The sequence below is a fragment of the Calonectris borealis genome, chromosome 4 (assembly GCF_964195595.1).
Source record: "Calonectris borealis chromosome 4, bCalBor7.hap1.2, whole genome shotgun sequence".
NCBI classification, from domain to species: Eukaryota; Metazoa; Chordata; class Aves; order Procellariiformes; family Procellariidae; genus Calonectris; species Calonectris borealis.
The window spans coordinates 2853455-2868914 of record NC_134315.1 but is presented as its reverse complement, the minus strand read 5'-3'; the positions used below and the strand labels follow the sequence as shown (position 1 = coordinate 2868914).

Sequence of the window (15460 nt, the reverse complement as noted above, 5' to 3'; positions counted from 1 at the left end):
GGTTTGTAACAGGAACAAAGGAAGTTGCTTTCCTTTCATCGACCTTCAGCAACTTCGCTGCATTTGAAGAGCATCTTAAGAACAACCTCATGGTAAGACATGAATAAAACCGTGGGCCGAGACTCTAGATTGCCCTACTCAAGCGGCTGAGGGGTGGTGGAAACCCTCCTAGTTACTTGGCCAGCACGAAGATCCGGCCCAAAGGCTCGCACTGAGAACCCATGTCTTCGCAGTATCGGGACCCGAATGCTCTTGGCAAAGCTGACGCGTGAACGATTTCCTGGGCTCTGTAGTCTAATCCTGAAGCGACAACTGGCTGTTTTTCTCAGACGATCAGTATACTATGATATGGAAGTTGTTTACTGTTGCGTTGACAGCACCTACCATAAAGTCAAAGGAAACTGCACGCACTCAGCAGTTCAAAAGCAGTGGACGCAGCCCAAGTGCATTTACAAGTGGAAGAGTCCGTATTTTCCAAAACTAGCTGCGTAGCAAGGGAAAATTTCTGGATTTCAGTCAAAAGTCCATGCATCAGAAGCTGCCATTTATTGTTTGCATACCTGGAGTATGCAAAACCGGCTGAATTTAACATGCTGCTTTTACATAAACAGTTCATAAAAGTCAATCATAAAAACGAGTGCAAAACCTTCCTACAAAAAAAAAAATGCAAAAGCACTGTCAAACTGAGACAGAAACCATTTGCAGATTCAGTTTAATCAGCGAACTGATCTGACTCACGCACAGCCTTCCCACTCCGCGACTGAAGCAGAAAAAGGAGGGTAAGGTGGGATTGCCCTCTCAAAGGCGGACTGATTTTAGTTCAACCGAAGCTGATCTTGAAACTGCATCCTCGTGTGTATGAATACAAGGAGTAGGATTTAGGTCCTGCATTTGTGTATGTGCAACTGTCCACTTACGGTTAAGTACAGTTGTTGAAGGGCAGAGACGGCAGAGGGAAGTCGATCAAGGTCCTTCATCCTACAACTGGTTTTAGATTTTACCCAATTAGAAGCCCAAGCAAGAAGGTCTAAACCTAAAATAGCAGCTTAAAAAAACCCCTAATTTCCTTAAATCTTTACATTTTAGTTTGAACACAAACTAGTCACCTTTCTGCCAGTTTAGAAAACTAACAAATTTTAAAAGAAAACCGCTCAATGCTTAAAAATACAAGTTTAGGAAATAGTGAGTTTATTAAAGACGTCAAAGACAGACAGCAGATGGATACTGTTTATTGGTTCTCTCCATCACATCTGAGTTACAGGTGTAAAAGTCACACAGACTGCAGGTATAAACATGTAAAACAATACAAAAATAATTGGAAAGGTAATTTTATATTTACTGAATCAAGTTGTGTAATAAATACAACAGGCTAAAAGCTTCAATCACACAATTCAGTTTAACTGAAGTTACAGTAGTGTTTGTAAATACAAGTTTTTAACTTAAAGTTGCAAATATTAAAGCATTGAGAACTAGTATAAAAGTGAATTTTGGCACATTGTAAAGTGAGAAGTGTTACATTAGTATCTGACCGTTGTGTAAAAATGAAGTAATTTCTCACCAGCTTTCTGAGGTACATTTTTAAACAATCTAAACTTAGATCAACAATGTGGTTCTAACAACTCACAGTTTACAATTCACTATACTAGTTACAATTTTTCCCTTTTAAGGATACCAAAGTATTCCAGAGCTTAAATCTGTGCAAATTCAGAAAAGTTTCAATTAAAAAATAATTTAAAAGAACAAAAACTTATTAGGGAACTTTCACATGCAACTTAAATCCTCCCTGCAATCAGTTTGTTAATTGCAAAGTGTAAAATTGGACTAATACCAAATTGCACAGCTTAATATAAAATACTCCGAGATTGCAGCGCAGTTCAAGTTGCAAACGTTCCTCTCCTAAGTTTATCACATTTTTCTCCCTATAACTTCAGTAACTTCTGATCACACTCATTCTCGGTGAGGAAAAAAAAAAAACACCACCACAAGCTGCTAACATGAAGGTCAGCAAAGCATGTAAACCCCTTGAGGACTCTCAGCACTTCTTCACAATATCAGAAATGCCTGGACACAAAGTTACTGTTACCAATTTTCAAAATACAGCAAAAGATAAAGGAACAGTGTAATGGCACTTTTTCTGTATCCAAACATTCGTGGTTTAGAAAGGGTGCTTTTTTTTTTTTTTTAGTTTTACAGTAGCTAAAAAAATTTTCAAAACTAGATCCTTAGAAGTATCTCAATCCTTACCTCGACTTCAAAAGAGTGAGGAAACCAGATTACCCTACAGATGGGGTTTGATACGGTATAAACGTTTCTGACCAGAGTACAAAAGTTATGCTCTTCTCCTTAAAAAAAAGTGCTGCTGATTGTTAGAAGTAACTCCAAAATAATCAGCAACTGCTATTAAACTATCAGCAGCATCAGGCATTTACACATTTTAGTCCTCAAAGAGTTTTCTTTTAAACAGTTTAACCATTTGTGCTAATATTCTTCACTAGGTTAATTTTAAGTCCTTTCACCAAAACTGTTTTTCCTTTAAAAAAAAAGAGGGTGCAAGCAATACAACCCACGACATCCATTTATTTTACGCTTCGTGAATAAATGGTGTCATCTCCAAGGCACTACTATGTTTAAAGGATACCATTGTCACAGTTTCACTATTTCGGTATTTTTTCTGTTTTAAAGTCACAGTTAAAAACTAAAAAAAAAAAAAAGAAAAAATTGAGGTAATCAAATTATTTCAATACCAAAATATATTAATTGAAATAGTACCAGTATGGTGAAAGGTCTTTATAATACACAGCTATTACCACATAGCATGCAGTACAGTATACAAGTATACTAGGCCTTTGTTCTGAGCTCTTCTGCTTCAGTTTTTAAGGAACAGCTCAATTTGCACAGTAGCACGCCAATTTTGAATACTGATTTCCTTTTTGTTCGCAGGGCATCTCGCTTGTAATTACAACTCGCTACGCCAACCCCAGATGAATTAGCCCCATCAACATTTATTTTCCAGAGCTGCACAAATTGGAGTTCTTAAAAAGAGTTCAGCAGAGCAAAATAAGCTACAGTATCTTCATCTATCGTTCCATCAATTGCACTTAGACCTACTCTGTTATTGACTTACAAGTCGAGACGAAGCATCGACGAAGTGCCTGCTGTCCCAACCACTGGCATCTCTTCTGACATTACGTAGTCATACCACTATTCTAGAAATATGGCTTTGCAGATTAGATGACTTGTACTGAAAAGGAGCACACTGGGTTTACACTAAGTTTGTTGGCAAAGAACTACAATTTGTTAAGAATTTTCTAATGCCCCTTTTTATTGCAGTTACAACCAGAATTTTGTACTCTAATAATCCTGGTCTGATAAATAGTTTCATGCAATCAACTGTACTTAGTTTGTAAACACCCGCTAGCCCCCCAAATCCACTGCTAGCTACATTTACTCTACCAGGCACTACAGTATATTAAGACTAAAGTATAGCCATGCATAGATAAACTCACGAGCCTTACCACGATGCTCTATACCTGTAAGACGGGTTACCCCAGAAAGCCTAGAAACACAAACTAATCGCTGGCTTTTATTGTACTTTAACAGGATACAAGTAGTTTATAAAGTCTCGTGGTGTGCAAAAAAAAATTCTTAAATTCCGACAGCTTTTTAAATCTAGTAGGAAAGCTAGTAACGAAACCTTATCAACATCTATATCCCAATCCGCAGCACCTGGAATTCCACCTCTGCACTGTATAACCACCACAGCACAGGCACCGAGCCAGCTAGTAGCAACGCGTACTGAAAGTCTACCTAAAAGGTCTTTCAGTTTTTGACAGGCTTATTGAAATTTCAGTTATTTCAGATTCCAAAGGTAAAAGATATATTTCTTAAGGAAGGCATAAAACTGTATGTAGCCTTAGGTTTGATGGCAGGAGTTAAATCTCATTCTCCTGCCACAGAAAGAGACTGTGTGGACATGTTATAAGTATTTTAAGTGTACTGTAAGAAATCATTCATTCAATTTCTTACTGCATTACATACATCTGACCAAAAAGAAAAGTTGCAGTTGTATTAAAAGACTGAGCTGTTCCTAAGGCAAAGGAATATGAAAATAAAAAATCCCTCCTAGACTGTTTTCACTTGACTAAATTCTGAAAACATAGCATGCTACAATAATCTGCTTATTAAAATAAGCTTCAATAATTACCTTTAAGTAGCTGCTAGGGTACCTTATAATCCTTCAGTCAGTGATCTATGAAGTCTCACTTAAAATTGTACTAAATTAAGTTAAAGGACAAGTTGTCAGAATTCCTATCATGATGTCATTTAGTAACTATAAAGGTTTTGTGGCAACTACTTAAAAGCTGGTGTATCAGTTTAGTGAAATGTTATGGTGTGCAAATTCTTCTGAAAGCTTCACAAACAAGTTCTTTCATATTTCAAGTATATCTTTTGATATTTTTTACCTTTGGAAATAAGTCATTTTCATTAAAAGGAATTCTTTAGCTAAAGAATCTCCCTCTTCTCTTGCTTTGCTTAGTTTTTAGTACTGAAATAAGAAATCCTTCAGAGATAATCTTTTAAGCAACAGCAAGTTGCAGATTACCACCATTCATATAATATATTTTCCAGAACACCAATAACAACACTGGGAAGAAAGCAAGATATCTCCACTTATCTCGTTTCACCCTGAAATGTATAAACATATTTTCTTTAGAAAAGTCAAAATTTCAACTGCAGATTCAAACTGTGCAGAGGTTATAAGACACGCTGTCCCCTCAGAAAAAAGCAGATGCCTAAGTGTTCCCCATTTCTCGCTTTGGGAACGCCCTAACAGCAGTAGGATTAGGTACTATTCTGAGTTTTTCAAGCGTTCCCCCATTTCTCGCTTTAGGAACACCCTAACAGATATAGGATTAGGTACTCTTTGGAGTTTTTTTCATGTTCCCCCATTTCTCGCTTTGGGAACACCCTAACAGCTGTGGGATTAGGTACTCTTCCGAGTTTTTCAGGCATTCCCCCATTTCTCGCTTTAGGAACACCCTAACAGATATAGGATTAGGTACTCTTTGGAGTTTTTTTCATGCTCCCCCATTTCTCGCTTTGGGAACACCCTAACAGCTGTGGGATTAGGTACTCTTCCGAGTTTTTCAGGCATTCCCCCATTTCTCGCTTTAGGAACACCCTAACAGATATAGGATTAGGTACTCTTTGGAGTTTTTTTCATGTTCCCCCATTTCTCGCTTTGGGAACACCCTAACAGCTGTGGGATTAGGTACTCTTCCGAGTTTTTCAGGCATTCCCCCATTTCTCGCTTTAGGAACACCCTAACAGATATAGGATTAGGTACTCTTTGGAGTTTTTTTCATGCTCCCCCATTTCTCGCTTTGGGAACACCCTAACAGCTGTGGGATTAGGTACTCTTCCGAGTTTTTCAGGCATTCCCCCATTTCTCGCTTTAGGAACACCCTAACAGATATAGGATTAGGTACTCTTCGGAGTTTTTTTACATGTTCCCCCATTTCTCGCTTTAGGAACATCCCCCAATCCCACATACTGAAGTATACCACTGCTCATCAATGCTCCTGTGCAACAGGTTTCAAGGGACATCCAGAGATTAAAGTGGTTTGATTATCTGCACGACGGACCAATTTCATGATTACATTCTGACCTACTAGGAAATATAGTTTTGCTTCTTTTCTTCTTCTTCTTTTAAATAAGTTTCCACTACTAGCCAGAGATTCCAGGTGATGCTTTTTACAGTCTGGAATTAAGGTGAAGTGGAAGCAAACCTGACAGTACAAACAGCTAAGCAGTTACCATATTAAAATGCCAACCTTACAGGAATGATCTCTTAGTTTTAAAAGGAGTGCTGAAAACTGACATTTCACTTAATTTTCTAGTTAACCAGCAAGGACAACAGCATTTTTGGTTACTGACAGTAGGTGGTTCAGAAATGCACAGAACGCACATGCTTATGTCTTCTGCTCAAAGAGATCATGATACTCTTGTTCTTCTAGTTCTCTGTTGTACTTCTCTATTTCCCTGTTGGCTTCTTCCAAGTAATCGTTCATGAATTGGTCCATTACTGATTTTGAAAAACTAAGGAAAAACCATTTGTGCAAATAGCATTCATTAGAAAAGAATGTACAGGTTTGAAGGAGGTGCCAGTTCAGGGACACTTACCGAGAGCAGAAATTCAACATATTACCTTCCGGAGTCCCGCAGTCAGACCTAACCACAACTACTCTGTATTACTGGGGAATAAAGGAGTTGCACAATAGACATTTCCCAATCACAAGGAAGAATATAAGAACAGCAAAACTACAGCAGGTTTGCAGATATTTACAGCTATTTTGGTTAAGTGGAAAACTCTGCCCAAAATTAAAATCATCCATAAGTGGTTAACCACTGCCTGTATCTTTTATTGCCAAACACCAAGATGGTGGTGGCGTAAAGGTCCAGTGAATACTGAGTATTTGCTGCCAGTACACCATAACTAGGAGCTTACCCTGCAGACAGAAGTCTGCTGGTTTAAAATTTTGAAGTTGTCCCATAAGGCATAGAAAATAACTGTTTGTTCTTATTCCAAAACAGAATCACAGAACCCACTTGGATTTTTGTAAAGTTTGTCAAAGTTAAAGTGAAAAAAAAACTGGGAATATAAAGACAAATTTGAAATTTCAGTAATAAAACAAAGACAAAAGCAATAGAAAGTTACGGAAACAAGAAAGAAGAACAGGAATACACTGAACATTAGTGTTACTCTAGCGTTTCTTGCCAAAGACAAAAATACGATCAGGTTTAATTTAAAAAATAAAAATATTTTCTGGAAAGAAATCCAGAGACGCTACTTCAGCTGTAGTTCATATTCTGTAACTGATACCAAACAAGACCAGCAAGGACAGCGCATTTACAAATGTGTATATGCCACAATTTGATAAGTAAATCATACTGCTTGCTAAGCTGAAGTAGTTTTAAAGTAAGGTTTTACTTGTTTAAGTGAGTTTAAAAAGTGATTACAAAAAATGCACCTCCACACCTAATTCTGAACACCTTGTTCATATTACGGCATTGCACCCAATAAGGTTTTTCTCATACCGAGTTGCAAAATGAGAGCAATCATTTAACACCAGCTCCACCGCAAAGATATGTGGCAGAAAAAAGGATACTGTAGTAATATCCAAAACAACCCTGATTGTTTTTACTTGAGTGTGTGCACGCACATGCATGCACACAAAATTATATTCATTTGGAAGTTTTATCAGTCATGACCAGGCATTAAGCAATATTACAGCACTATTTGGTTTGAAAAATATTTCTTTGACAAGCTGTGGTCCATAAATTACCCTCTGTGTGAGCTCATGTACAGTTTTGGGATTGTTTTGTTGGTTCTATTCTGCTTTTTAGATCATATCTCTGAAAAAGTGTTTTAACAGTCAGCTTTAAGGGGCAAGTAGCCATGCACAGATTTAAGGAAAAAAACTTTTCACTTCATATTACTACCTGCAAATCAAACTGGCTCTTCACCATATCATCTGCTTTGACAGTCTACATTCCAGATTTGCATAGCCTGTTGCCTACCTAAAACCTTCACCAAAAAAACCCACATTTTAAAGGATACATGGATGGTAATCCATTTTGTCACCAAAAAAATTCACAAATTGAGTCCCGTTGTAAAAATAACCAGCTGGAAGTGGATCCAAGTGGCGTTTCACCTACATTAAGAAAAAATATAGGGTACATTAAACATTTAAAACTCAAAACTGTTTAAAGACAGTCCTAACAAACTTAAATAGATAAAAGAAAAATTCCTTCTGCTGAACTTAGCAGCCAGGAAGGAAGGTATGGCTCCTGGCTATAAAGGAGGGCTCTGAAGAGACAGTATATGACAAGTGACATCCATATAGACTAGGGGAGTTAGGTACTGCAACACTAATCAGAGCCGTGCCGAACTTTTAGGAACCCAACTCCAAAGATAGCACTTACAAGCTAAAGGTAGTTGATGAGGGTAGGATTAGGCATTTGGGATCCTAATTTGCAAGTGACAACCTGCACAGGACAGAACAGGGAGAAAAGATGGGGAAAGACCACTACAGAAACCAAAAGCATACGCTTGTCCAACATCTTACACCTCCCCCTACTTTTCAGAGCTAACTTGAAGCCCTGAGATAACACCAAGATTTATATCTCAAATCCCTGCTGGACAGCCTCAGCTGTGTTTCGAGTATATAAAAAGACAGTAAGTGCCGCAAGAATTTAGTGCTCCGCACACTTGTTATGGCAAGTATGGGAGGTGCTCTATCATACAAATGGATATTTCAGACAATCAGCCAGAAGAGGACTTGCTATTAATTGCTTCTACTTACATGAATGTTCTTTATTTCCTGAAGGGTTAGCATTCCTCTGGTTTTCAGGGCTTTCCTCTGAGGTTTCTGCATGAAGAATTAGACCCCAGTTATATACCTACTGAGCGACAATGTGGTATTACAGTTTAGTTACATTACGAAAAAACCCAAAACCACAGAAAAGTCAGTCCTTTCTTGAAAACGTGGGTAAAGGCAGTGAAATCTATGATCACATGCTATCATGCTCAAGCCCAGTACAGAACTACGCCTTTTAGAAGTATTTTAAAAATTCATTTCTAGACAGAATTATTCAATTATAGAATCATAGAATCCTTTAGGGTGGAAAAGACCTTTAAGACACTGCTGCCCAACTTGATGTTGTTTGCAAACTTACTGAGAGTGCACACTTATATTAGGGCACTCACAACTACCTTCTGAAAACAGAAGTAGAAATTAAGTGATCTTACATAATGCATCGTTAGAGATGACAAATCTAAAAGGATTTTAAATAATACAATTTTAATACAGCTCTACTGCAAAAAAAAAGAAAAAACTGGCACATGAATACAAAAACAATCTAGTTTTCAGTCTGAAAAGTTTTATAATTCATTTCTTTCATGCAGCGTGCAGTAACTCTCAGAACTATCTGAAACCCTTAATTAGCCATGACTAGTGAGACTGTACAAAGACTATTTGCAGTCTCAAACTGCTCAAAGAGGAAGCACTTCACACTTGAAATAGCATTTAAGTTCCAAGTTTTCATAAAATTAAAACAGTATTCAACAGAGTGCTTTCTTACATAGCAAAAGCATTTGTCTCCATATATTACCCATGTGATATATACAGAGCATGAGATAATCACAGAAAATGTATGCTTCCCTGAAGTAACACAACCTGCTAGGAGAACAGGGGTGAGAACCTGAAGATCCTTAGAAACAGTTCCAACAACGGGCTGCAGGAAAGTTTTTTCCCTTTCTATGCAACTTTTTATAGATACTATGCAAACCCTAAGCCATAAAGAAGTAACCATGAGTATTTTTAACTAACAAATGTTCCAAAATGGGCATCATGAAAGGGCACAGTTGGAACTATAGGCTCAGGTTCCAACGAGAGTGCTAAAATATGCAATATGTATGGTTGAACAGTTTCTGTTCAATTTCTGAATCAAACCTCAAGACTCACTTCCTAAGGCCTTAATGTGCAGCCTGGCAAAAGTAATACCTGCTGGTATTACTTAGTTGTGTAGCAGCGAACCATCTCGTCCTGCACTCCTGGTCAGGTCATGCCAGTCACTGCGTGAAGTTAGCAAGACACCACAGCTGCAAAATGTGCCTTCTAGGCTTCTTACAACGTGCATATTCCCTGTTCCCTACTCCAACTTCTATTGCATAGGTACCTTAGTCATGCAGAAATACATGAAGTCTTACATAGCTGCACACTTGACAAATTAAGCAAGACGAAATGAAAAAAAACTATACCCTCCATTTCAGTGGATTATTTCCAAGGAGGTTTAATTTAGTGAATCAAAACAAGTTTTCAGCTTTGCAGCGTTCAAGGCACTTCAAGAAGATTTATTTCATACTACGCTTTAGCTTTTGGCAATCATGTCTCAACTAAATCATCTTGTGTTTATTCTGGACGTACTCCATTTGCTCAAGCGTTCAAAAACAGATCAATCCATGAACATGCTGTAGCAGATATTAAAACAATACACAAATTACAATACACATTTGCAAACTGTTAGTCCTCTGTCTGAAATACACTTACACTCTGGAATGCTAATACCTTGGTAGAAGAGAAAGGAGATTAAAAAAAAAAAAAGTGTTTCCTCGAGACACTCAGATTTCTCCTTTTGTTGTTAAGAAATGCCAAAACAGATCACACTGAACAGAAGTAAACATGCCCACAGACCTGTTTTGCCGTTTCTCTGAGCCAGTCTTTTATATCTTCTTCCTTAAGAGAGCAGCCAATGAACACAAGGAAGCACTCCTGTTGACTGCTGCAATCTCTGTTATCGCTTCTTGAATCAGGAGGAGTTGGCCCCTCCTGAACAGGCACAAGGCTTAGTGAATTAGATGATGTGTTGTGACAGACTTCAATTACTTTATCAGAATCTAACAAGGAGAAGACAGAAGAAAGAAATGTCTTGATAATTGCTAATCTAGTTTAACATCAACACATTGGTGTAGACAGAACACAGTACATAAAAAAGTTTTCAAATATATATGCATGCAATGCAATCACAAGACAACAAACAAGTAATTATTTGCCCTTACCTGAAAACTTAACTTTGCCCATGATGTGATAAATGTTTCCAGAAAAAGGACTTGGCTTGAGCAATGACTTAATCGCTGTTTGAAATAGAAGACAAACAGATTATCTCAATTACTTTTCTTCTCCTTGGTGTAGCTTCTGGTCAGACCTATGCTACAGGTCTCTAATCCACATCCTAGTGCTTCAGGGGAAAAAGCTGCAGTGTCCCCCAGAGCCCCACTACATAACATTTCTATATGTTCTCATTTCTTTGCTATGGGGAAGGTGGGAAATAACATGTGTTTGGCATAATGAACGCTTACAGTGTGTGTGGAAAGTAAAATGGTGCTCCTTAACACTGTTTTGCTAAGGAAAGAAGGAAAGGCATGATTATATATCTGGTCTAGTAGCCTAACACAGAGCTGAGCCTATTTTCTGAGCCTATTTTCTAGTAACTACAAAGAATGATTCGGCATAAAATGTAGAAGCTGATGCTCACTTACAAACTGTATTTCAACACTACTAAACAAAATTAAACATAAAATAAAAAGCAAACGTATAAAGATAAGTGTCTCAGCCTCCAGAATCCAAAACTGAAATTAGATTTTCATCTGAACAAAATCATGGGCCAGTTTTCCAGAGCAGACGCTAAAGAGGATAATTTACTGTACTTTAAGGAAGGAAAGATGAATTTTCAATTAAAAGTTTACTTCAGCAGTAATTAAATAATTGTGCTACGTCAGTGCCTGCCTTTCCCTCTATTCCTCAGTATTTCAAAGTTGCATTTAAATCAAGGCAGTAAAAGTTCATTTGTACCTTTACATTTGGTCACAAATCGTGTTTTTTCTAGAGGACGATTAAACCATACACAGATCTGAACCATTGGAGGGAAGACAGACCCAGCTCCATATTTACCTTCGTACCTTAAGAAAAAACAAACACACACCTTCAACATACAGAAAACACACGCACTTGTGCTCTTCATCTAACAAACTTCTTAAAAGGAACATCTATTATTTCACCACAGGTAAGCCTTGCTCATAGGAAGAAAAATACTAAGCTTTCTTCTCTAAGACATCCATGAAAGTGTGGTATTAATAGTATTAGGTTGTTCAAAGCGCTCAGGACTCCTTTTGATGCTCTTCCTGTTGCAATTTTCTTTTTCTTACATACTGTCTACATACTATTCTTGCATACTGTCATCAAATAGATTAACAGTTGTCCAAAAGTTTTAAACGCTTTCCTTTCCTGCCTTCTCTCTCTCCCCTTTTGGCTCCATGCAATCCACAAGCAGCTCTGACATCCCAAGCTTTGTGTCATTTTACTTTAGGAGCCTCACTTGCATCCAATTTAGAGCAAGAATTATGAATAAAAAGATATACATTCATACAGGACTGGCAAGGTGTGATGAATAAACCGTGCTTCCAGCACTATAAATCTAACTAGAAAACAGTCAGCCAGGAGTTATAATGGCTGACAGGTTTACACTTTCTGCCAAATAGGTGCAGCACGGATAACTGCAACAAGATGTGTAAAGAACCCTGAACCATGAAAAATATCCCTCAGTATTAAATGGAAAGCTTGGTACCATGTATTATTGCGCCCTTAGCCTCTGCCAAAACTGTCAATAAGGTTGCTGTTTTTTATGAATAATTGTTCTGCTAATAGCTAGACTGACATAGCAAGTTCATTCCAGTAAGGCTGAATAGCTGTCAGAATGAAATTACTCCAGTCATTATTGACCTCACCCATCCCAATCCTTCCCAGCTTATTCCCAGAGGGTTCTTTTCTATTCTTCTGAAAAGCAACAGTAATCTTGCCATTGATTTAAATGGTGTCCAGAAAGGATCTTTTTCCCCATAAAAGGACAGCAATCGTGTATCTACTAAGAATACTCATCAGCTCTCTTATAAAAATGATTTACAAAGCTATTGCCTGTTCCAAATGAGTAGCCTTGAAAAAAATATAAATTAAGTTAGTGAGACTTTTTAATCTTCAAGTTAATTAGAAAAATAGTTTTAATATTTCTCAGTCCAGATACTTGCCAGCCAGGATACATTAAATATCGAGCTCTCATCATCTGAGGATTTGAAAAACTGCTTTCTGAGAGAATTAATTCAATATCCTCATTCCTATAAAGAGATAAAGATGAAGATTTTTAATTTTATAAGTTCAATAAAACGGCCACTATCTGTATGCTACTTACATAAAAATGAATGTGTTAGTCTCCGTAAAACTAAAAGTATTTTTCCCTTAGTATGACAGTAACAGTAACATAAGTCATACTCTGCAAACAAAAACATACATTTCCTAATCCCTATATGACCATAAATGTAAAGGGAAGATGCCTTTTGCATGAGAAGCAATTAAGAAAAATCTGCATCTCCTTTGTTTAAGTTACCAGAGTAAAACAAGAGAATACAAGTTTCTAAGTGCATGTGTTCCATCTGCCAAAAGCGTCAAATACTGGACAGTGATTAACATTACCTAGTTACAACTCCATTTTCTGCCAAGATGAATGAAACAGCAGGATTTGCTGCTCGGATGAGGCTCTGCAGTTGCATAAGGAGTGGATGCTTCTGCTCTGTAGCATGACTTGTGAAAACCACGTTACTCACTAGTCCTGTGTAAGGAAATCAGAGAATAGTTTACAGAAGTCAGGTATGCAACAGTGACCAATAAACAATTAAGTAATATAACAGCCATTCTTTTATTTTCCTTCCATCTCACTACACTAACATTACTAAGGAAAAAAAAAACCCACAAAAGCAAACAAGCAAGGAACCTTTCATCTCTTGCCTGCCCAGCAAAAACCCAGAAGCCGATATAACTTCACACATGTGGAATAACCAAACACAGAATTATCGTTAACTATTTATTTTGCAACTGCATCTAGAGGGCAGCCAGCTCAGAAGCCCATTCTGTCACAACCCGTAGTCATGCAGGAATGATACCTCCTGAAGGAGACAACCCTTTTCAGTCACTGGAATGACTCAAGGGGAAAATGGCAGGATGTTGTAATCTGTGGGTTCTTATGATTCAGTGAAAACAATCTTAAAAAAAAAAAAAATTAAAAACATGAGTCTACCAGTACAATGCCAGTCACTGAAGATGACTTGACTAATGAGGAAGGCCTGCTTTGCCAAAACACAAGACATTTTTCTTTCAACTAGACAGTCCGTGTATCAGAGCAATTTAGACTTAATTAATCAAAAGAATCAATTAAAAGAATAAATTCATACGAGAATCAATTTGAGGGGGACTAGTTTAATAAAAAGTACTAGTGTTTAAAGCCTCTTGGCAAATTCAATGTGTAGAAAGATAGGCTGAACAGCTAAAAATCAGGATTTTGGATTGTGACAGTTGTCACTTCCAAAAACAAGAGAAGGGTTTTTGTTTGGGTTTTTTCGGGGTGTTTTTTTTTGTTTGTTTGGGGTTTTTTTGTTTTGTTTTGTTTGTTTGTTTGTTTTGTCTCTGTTTTTAAAGAAAGACCCCAAAATGGTATTCAGACAGCAAGTCTGAACCCACAAGGCATCAAAAAAGATAACAGAGAAAAACAATACGATGACTATTTGTCCCGAGCCCCAATTCCCAAAAAGACTCAGCTGTGTCACCAGAAAAGCAGTGCCTTTTTCAGACTTAACAGTATCCCTTCACCTGGCACCCACTGCCATCAATTTCACTGAAGAAATGGTTACTCTTCTTAAGCAAAAACTTTCCAAGATTTGAAGATGGCAACACAGTCTTCATGTTATACCTGCTGTCTTGCCAGGTACAGGACAAGTTTCATGTTAAATGAGAACTAACTGCTGCTGCTGCAGATGCCTCTGAAGGCAATCAGAAATAACACACCAACGATCACGGTCGTCAAGCCTTGGGCACTGGAAGGGATCTCATTAAGGAAAAAATGCGAGACGACGTATCGCAATTATCATCCAACCAGTTTCAGTGCTATAGGATCTCTGCTTTCCAATTATATCAGAAAGGCGTTACATCAGAATGAATTTCAGCCCAGTTCCTCACAGAGACTGCAGTGCCAACTCTTCGGGACTCCCTAGGATGACAGGGTTGCCCAGAATGTGTGAGGAATGCTATCTCTTTGCTCAAGACAGGCAGCTCATTTCAGATACTTTCCTGTAACTACAGGTACAGTGTAAGACAGAACAATAAACTCTTGACTGTCCATGAACGATTGAACCAGGACGCATTTTGCCTGCCCCCAACTCATCACTATTTAAAGAAGAATGTGTAACGAAGCTCACACCATGAGCTGCTGCCTACAGTTACTCCTGATCTTCACGGAAGCCTTTAAAGCACACTAATCCTTGCAGAGGCTTCTTCACACAGACATTTCTATACCAAATGTTCCTGGGCTACTTACATTATACCATATGCTCCCTGTCACTGTTACTTGCATCACTGACCCTTTCAAGTTAGAATTTTAATAATAGCCCAAGCAAATTTCCATCATTAGTATTTCTCTTTTTTTAATGCCCCACAGAAGTTTCCACTCCAATTTCAGAAACATCCAAGTTTTCTCCAATACACAGTTGCTCTTGGGGGTGGTGCAGGGGGGCAGAACAGCAAGCATGCTTAGAAATTTAAATCACACACATGCTTGAAATTGTTATGTAGATCATGCAATTAAGATTAAAAGTATGAATAAGCTAATCAACAACCACCACATTGTGGGTGTGCTACACGCAGCGGGTTTTTTTCTTAATATCCTCAAACTTGATATTGATTTAAAAGTCAAGTTTAATTAAAAACATAGTTATACTTTCTGTGAAGTTGGCACAGAACAATAAAAAGGCTGTATAACAAATGCTACGAAGCATATATTACAGTTAGAAGCACTATGC

General features: G+C 37.7%; 1 protein-coding gene across 1 annotated transcript in view; it reads right to left on the bottom strand.

Annotated features, from left to right (window-relative positions):
• Window positions 1-1213: 1213 nt before the first annotated feature.
• Window positions 1214-15460, bottom strand: part of DNAAF9 (dynein axonemal assembly factor 9) — a 77472-nt gene continuing 63225 nt past the window's right edge. Inside the window, exons 30-38 of the mRNA XM_075148377.1 lie at window positions 13086-13221; window positions 12644-12730; window positions 11415-11521; window positions 10622-10696; window positions 10257-10459; window positions 8367-8432; window positions 7622-7715; window positions 5206-6085; window positions 1214-4849 (exon numbers count right to left, since the gene is read on the bottom strand). Coding sequence (XP_075004478.1) covers window positions 5973-6085; window positions 7622-7715; window positions 8367-8432; window positions 10257-10459; window positions 10622-10696; window positions 11415-11521; window positions 12644-12730; window positions 13086-13221 — 881 coding nt within the window. The 3' untranslated portion in view covers window positions 1214-4849; window positions 5206-5972. The remainder of the gene's footprint in view (window positions 4850-5205; window positions 6086-7621; window positions 7716-8366; window positions 8433-10256; window positions 10460-10621; window positions 10697-11414; window positions 11522-12643; window positions 12731-13085; window positions 13222-15460) is intronic.